The sequence below is a fragment of the Oryza glaberrima genome, chromosome 11 (assembly GCF_000147395.1).
Source record: "Oryza glaberrima chromosome 11, OglaRS2, whole genome shotgun sequence".
NCBI lineage: Eukaryota > Viridiplantae > Streptophyta > Magnoliopsida > Poales > Poaceae > Oryza > Oryza glaberrima.
The window spans coordinates 24,665,623-24,672,089 of NC_068336.1; the positions used below are offsets into that span (position 1 = coordinate 24,665,623).

At 47.1% G+C, this 6,467-nt stretch overlaps 1 protein-coding gene across 4 annotated transcripts; it reads left to right on the forward strand.

Annotated features, from left to right (window-relative positions):
* The first annotated feature begins 720 nt into the window (after window positions 1-720).
* On the forward strand, window positions 721-6,467 carry LOC127754054 (putative serine/threonine-protein kinase-like protein CCR3). Of its 4 annotated transcripts, XM_052279515.1 has the most exons (8): window positions 2,109-2,413; window positions 2,490-2,758; window positions 2,914-2,965; window positions 3,036-3,443; window positions 3,634-3,689; window positions 4,272-4,351; window positions 5,046-5,122; window positions 5,227-6,467. In XM_052279515.1, the coding sequence occupies exons 4-8, from the start codon at window positions 3,162-3,164 to the stop codon at window positions 6,247-6,249; spliced, it is 1,518 nt and encodes a 505-aa protein (XP_052135475.1). In that variant the 5' UTR covers window positions 2,109-2,413; window positions 2,490-2,758; window positions 2,914-2,965; window positions 3,036-3,161; the 3' UTR covers window positions 6,250-6,467. The 4 variants fall into 4 exon arrangements, with proteins under 4 accessions (XP_052135474.1, XP_052135475.1, XP_052135472.1 ...); XM_052279512.1 differs by having other exon boundaries at window positions 2,914-3,443; XM_052279514.1 differs by lacking the exons at window positions 2,109-2,413; window positions 2,490-2,758 and adding an exon at window positions 721-929 and having other exon boundaries at window positions 2,914-3,443.

The window sequence follows — 6,467 nt, forward strand, 5'->3', positions numbered from 1 at the left end:
GAGGAGGCGATCACAGTTCACTGCAGCAATAGCCAGCAGAGAAGCCTAATCAGCGCTAAACTGCTAATCACGAAGATATAGAAGGATAACAAAATTTTAGAGCATAGGACCAATGAATGCAGAAGGCTTGAGTAATTAGATCAGCTCCCAGCCATGCTAGCTGAGGACGAAGAATATAAGCGTGTGAAAAAAGAGAAGATAAGTTCACACTCAACGTAAGCTACAAGCAACATGAAACAGACATAGGTCTAGATCTCTGGGACCAAATAAATCCCCCCAAGGTGATGGTGTTGGGGAGACGATGGTGACAAATGCGCCGCTGCCCCTGGGCACGAAGTAGCCCATTCTTCTCCCCAATGTGCAGCAAATCCGTTCTTCTTCAGTGGTGATGGCGGGCTAAACGCGATTACGGGATCCACACCAAGGCCGACTTGGCAGACCAGCCCCCGGCGCCTCTGGAACGGTGGAGGCGCGGGCGGTGGATGCGCTTGCTGTGGCTGTGCGATGGTGTGTAAGATCGGCTGATTCGTTGTACAATGCCTCCGATGGCAAGCACCCCTCTCGCTCTTGACAGCAGTAGGCTCCTCGCACTGTGCCGCCGACGATGGGAGAGTGGCACGGCGAACGGCATCGAAGCGGATGGCGCCTGTCGCAACCTCACTTCGCGGCAGGGGGTGGTGTGAAGCTTGAGCCTTGGGGGCACGATTTGGGGAGGCGATGGGGCGCGATAACTGCGAATTGTGAGGGTTGGATGGATGGATGGATGAAGAGCGGACCACCGTCGCGCTACGGCAGAAGGATGCACGCGGCAACATTCAAGGAGTGAGGAGGCGGGAGGAGGATGGCGCAGCGCCGGGCGGATTGTGCGACGGCGGAATCAGCGGCGATGGGTGGCACCAGTACCACGGAGGGATCAGCGGGGGAATTTGGTGAGTTCACCGTACATTGCTAGCCACAATGTGGTAGATCGGTTTGCAGCCGTAGGATGATTTCACCCGGCGAATGGATGGATGAGATCATTATTAGTGCAATAGGATGATTTCACCAGTAGGATTGGAGGGGGGCAACTGCTGCTTTTTACATTAGTATAGATATAGATATAGATATATTCAGGTGGGGAAGCTCTCCCCCCGGTGAATTTTTTTTTTTAAAAAAAAGAAAACTATTTTCATGGCACACTCGGCAGCAAGCTGTGTGCAGTTTGAGGGGAAAGACCGACCGGCCATATCGGAAGTCATAGCCAAGCTCGAGGAGGCGGTTGAGCTTGTGCATGGTGATGAATAGCCAACCTATGGTCTACTCTCTCTGTTCCAATAAAAACCAAACCTTGATTTTTATTGGAACGGAGGGAGTAGGCCTCTGAGGCTAGCTCACACATACCGACTGAATGTGAAGATCAATCGTAACACACTGTTGTTGCCTCTGTTTTCAAATCGAAATAGTTTGTGGGTAGCTTAATTTGGTGCTATTCTTATCCGTCAAGATGGTTCCTGGATATGTACTGCTCCTTTGTGAAGGATAGAGCTTTTTATTTTATTTTTTTTTTGTAGGGAATGCCATATACTACTAGTATCTATTTTGAATGTACGTGATGCTTGATGACTTTATTTAATGATGATTATGATTTCGCGACTTTCTCTCTTCTTCTTTTTCCTGTTTTCAGAAACAGAAAAACCTAGACAACGGTATCCCGTTGAAACGGGATACCCTTCTATGAGATAGTACCTATACCTGATACATGTTGTGGTACCAGCTACATGGTACCCGATACCTGTTATCCGGTACTTGTGATACCTAGGATCTGATACCTGTGATACTCGTGCAAGAGAATAGTTAATATGTCTATCCTGTTGTAATGGGATCCCGTTTTGTAGCAGCGCTCTTTCAGAAAAAGAAAAAAGGGAATCCACCACAGCCCAGCAAATTTAAGGCTGCATGTTCGGTTGGGTTGGCGAGATGAGCCCACGACAAACTGGGCCACAAGCCCACGTCAAGAATGGGCATCCCTTTGCCTGGCGAAACGGACTCAGGCCGACTTCCTACTGAAAAAAAAACTTTTCTCGTTAAAGGCGCCATTGACGGGCTCAAGAGTCAAGAGCTCGAAACGACTCGATTCATCCATGGCGCTTTTGCCTTTCCGTCGCCATCGTTGGCGGCTTGGGTGCCTGGTGACGTATGCGCCGGCGAGCTCCTCCGCCTGCCGTATCAACACCACCTTGCAGACTGCTACTGTGGAGAGCGACGTAGTGTGCTCGTCGCAATTGCCGTGGGACCCTTCATCGTCCGCGTCCGGGCGGGGCGCGCGTTGGCATGCGCTCCAGATGTTCGATGAAATGCCGCGCCGCAAGACTGCACAGGAGAGACAGATTTCCACCCCGCGTGAGGCACTGAGGCGGAATGAACGGTCACGGCGGTAATTTCCCCTCCCTTGGTCCCTTCTCATCTTTCGTTTTCGATCCTTAATTTCCCTGCCCCTTCCGGCTTTCCAGCATTCTCAGACCGACGAGGACGTTCATGTCGGCTTGACGCGCAGCATGTCCTTGGGTCACAAACCTACATGTACTAAATTCTCTCCGACCCACCTTCCAGGGTGTTTCGCAGTGATCACCTCAACTCTGCTTTATCCTTCCCTTTGTCTGCTCCATAAACCACGGGGTAGGGCTTATGGCGTAGTCTTCTTCATTTGTCTTCACGAGTACACTGCTTGCTGCCCACTGAACGCCCAAACTGGCGTTCTGTGGTGAAACCTTGATTTCAGGTATGCAGTATGCTGTGGTTTCTTTTTGTTTCTCTTCTCTTGAGTCTTGACAGTGTATGCTTGGATCAACCGACTCCTTTTTAGTATTGCTTTTTCATCTTTCTGATTGTAGTTTGATCTCATGCTCATGTTAATTTAACTACCTGTCCTGGCAGGCAAAACTAGAAATTGGCAATTGATTGAGAGCAGGCAGCTGCTGGCTGAAAGGTGAGAAAGCAGTGAAGCTATGGCACATTTACAGTGGGAAGGCATGGATCGAATGGCTACTATTGCGCAGCTGACAGGAGTGGACGCTCTGGGGCTCATCTCGACGATCGTGCAGGCGGCGCAGGCAGTTCGTCGGAACAAGGAGACCTGCCAGGAGCTGGTGCAGGAAATTCAGCTGATCCGCGACCTCCTGCGGATGCTGCAGGACCCAGAGATGATGTGTCGGGAAGAGATCGTGAACGCGCTCAGTGGGCTGGAGGGGACGCTTAAGGAGGCGTATGTCCTTGTCACTTCCTGCAGGGACTGCTCAGCCATGTACCGTTTCTTCATGGGTTGGAAGCAGGCAGACCAGTTCCGTCGCATCAAAAAGAAGATCGGCAAGCACCTCCGTTTCTACCCCATGATCAGCCATGCCGACCTAACCCGTCGTCTCGAAAAACTTGCCAACAGTGCTGCTTTGTCAACATGCTCATCCCAGGTATATTTCGTCATGTTCATTGGTTCCAATCGCAGGCTGCCACACTACAATGTAACATATGGTCCAGCATCCATTTCAATTTACCACTAAACTAGACCATATCACGAGGATCTGCACTTTTGGCCCTGTGTGTTCGTTGTTCTAGAACTCCGCTTTTTCTTATTATGTATGATTTATTATATTGTTTCAGGATGCACAAGAGGTACCGGCATCATCATCGGTCAACCACTCAAACCCTGAAGCTAGGTCAGATAGTAGCTATGTGATTTTTGTTTTGCTACCTGTATCATCATCGGCCAACCACTCGACACATTCTTTTTTGTTGTCTGTACTATTCAGTTTGTTTCGGAGTTTTATGCTGGGATACAGTTCTGTATTGGACTGTGCTCTTAGTTCAGTAAATCGAACTGGATATTCTTTCGGTTTCCCATGTTTGACAGTTATGTCCTGTTATGTGGTTTTATGCATATATTTTAAAAATACCATCCATAGTTTTCTTGATTATCTAGTGCATTCATAATTTATTTTTTAAGTGGATTATTTTGCTGTCATGTCATTTTAGTTCAAGGTAATGCATTCATATACTTTGGAAGACCACAGTTTTATACAGTAACAACTCTTGTGTGAATATATTGCTATATTCACTGTAATTTATTTGGGAATTGTTTTGTTATGTGTTGCTCAAAGCATAATTTCAACAGGTTCAGTAACCGGTGACCATTTCTTTTATTTTTGTGTTGTTGTTCAGTAATATTCTAATCTTATGAGTCTGAGAAACATATCATTACTTCGGCAAAGCACTCAAATTGCTATTCAATGTCATTTCAGGGCTGAAGAGGTCAATGACGAGTTCGAAAAAAGCGATGTAGTAACCCAGTCTATTAATGATGTGGAACGTCATGAAGCAGGTATTTCTTTCAATCAAAATAGGGGATTTTGCATGCAATTTACACGGGCTAGCTAGTTCAAGTGGATTTGTTGTACAACTTTGAAATCCTTTTTTTTGGGGAAATTGAAATCCTAAATTATACTTCGTGTACAATATATATTAAAGGATTTGAATCAATATGCAAGTCAATTCTTCTGTTTCTATATAGAGAGAAGATTTCATGCGTACCCCTAAACTTTGTCTAATCCTTCCCTGCGCTCATTCACTTTTGCATACCCCGAATTTTAGTTTGGATCCCTTCCGCACCCTTTCCAGTAGTTGACCATTAAATTCTTGTGGAAAAGTCCATTGTACCCTTTGGTGTGAAGAAACTATATATTTATGTAGTATAATATTGGAGTATAGAAATTTGTTGTATGAGACTTTTATTTATTTATGAGTTTGTTATGTGAGATATTATTTACGATAAAATGTAACTAATGAAAAGAGTATAGAAGAGATTCAAACTAAAATTCAGGGGTATATAAGGAAATGAGGAAAACTCAGGGTTGAGGGAATTATCTCTTCTATATATACAATATAATTGTACTATGTATATATATAACCATTGTTATCAATCTACAATGTTATAATTTGGTCCCATCATAATTAATGTGGTAATTTATATGCTGTGAGAGCAAACGTGGTATGATGTAATTGACTTTCTTGCTCAGGTCACCAGGATGCAGTGCAAACATTGTCGGTTAGGAAATCAAGATCTTGGTGGCATGATGTAATATCCTCGAAAAAGGTAGAATTTGGATTCCCCTTGCTAAGGATGCCTCCGAAATTGAATTGCTCTAGTTTCACTCCTTTAATTACCATGTATCTCTGTTTTGTACCTCTATCATGTAGGCTGCAGATGCAGTGAAAGCACATGTAGTGCCCCGTGCGATCGAGTTGTTCAGTTTGGCAGAGCTCGCAAAGGCGACCATGGACTTCACCCTTGACAGAGAGATCGGTAAAGGCATCTTCAGCAGTGTGTACAGGGGAGTGCTTCCTGACGGGCGGGAGGTGGCCATCGAACGCAAAAAGGTGGACTCTAGTGCTGGGGGGATGGAGGCATTTCGTGCAGAGGTTACAATCCAGTCCCTCCTTCACCACAAGCATATTATCCGTCTGGTTGGCTGCTGCGTGATGGAGGAGGAGGAACACTGGTCATTGTTCCAGAAAAAGAACATGGTGGAGAAACGACTGCTCGTCTTCGAGTATATGGAGAACGGCTCGCTTTTCGACCACCTTCATGGTCCATCCACATCATCCTTCTCACCGGTGACGGCGTCCTGGAAGACGCGCATTGAGATACTGCTGGGCGTGTCACGCGCCATTGAGTACCTGCACTCATACGCCACGCCGGCGGTTATCCACTGTGACATCAAATCGTCCAACATCCTGCTTGACTCCAGCTGGTCACCGCGCTTGTCGGGCTTCGACATAGCAGTTAGCTGCGACGAGGCGGAGTGTGTTGACATTTGCGTCCGTGGCACGTTGGGATATCTTGACCCGGAGTTTGTACGCACAAGAACTCTGAAGCCAGCGAGCGACGTCTATAATTTTGGCGTTGTGATGCTGGAAGTATTGTCAGGCAGGAGGGCAATTTGCCGCTGGAAGGAGGATCATGGCGATGGCGATGGCGATAGCCCCATGGATTCTTTGGTTAACCACGCGCTGCCACTCATCGATGCGGGGCAGGTGCTCCATCTGCTGGATAGGCGGCCGGCGGAGGAGCCAACGCCAAGGCAGCTCGAGGCGGCGGACCTGGTGGCACGCACGGCAGCGCACTGCCTGCAAGAGAATGGGGACGACCGGCCGGCCATGTCGGACGTCGTGACCAGACTCCAGGCGGCGCTGGAGCTCGTCCGTTGCGATGATGAGTAGCATGGTCTGGGCATCTTCACGGATGCATGATTTATAGATCATAATACTGCTGTAGTGCTGTTACACCTTCCCGAGATGTAGAGGCCGGGTTAATACAATCTGTTATCTAAAAAAATTTGGCATCCTAGCTCCCTGGTGAAGGATATGATATGATATAGACAAATTAATGTATGGGATTAATACATGATGAGATTGTAAACAAGTTTCACTGCGGTCTT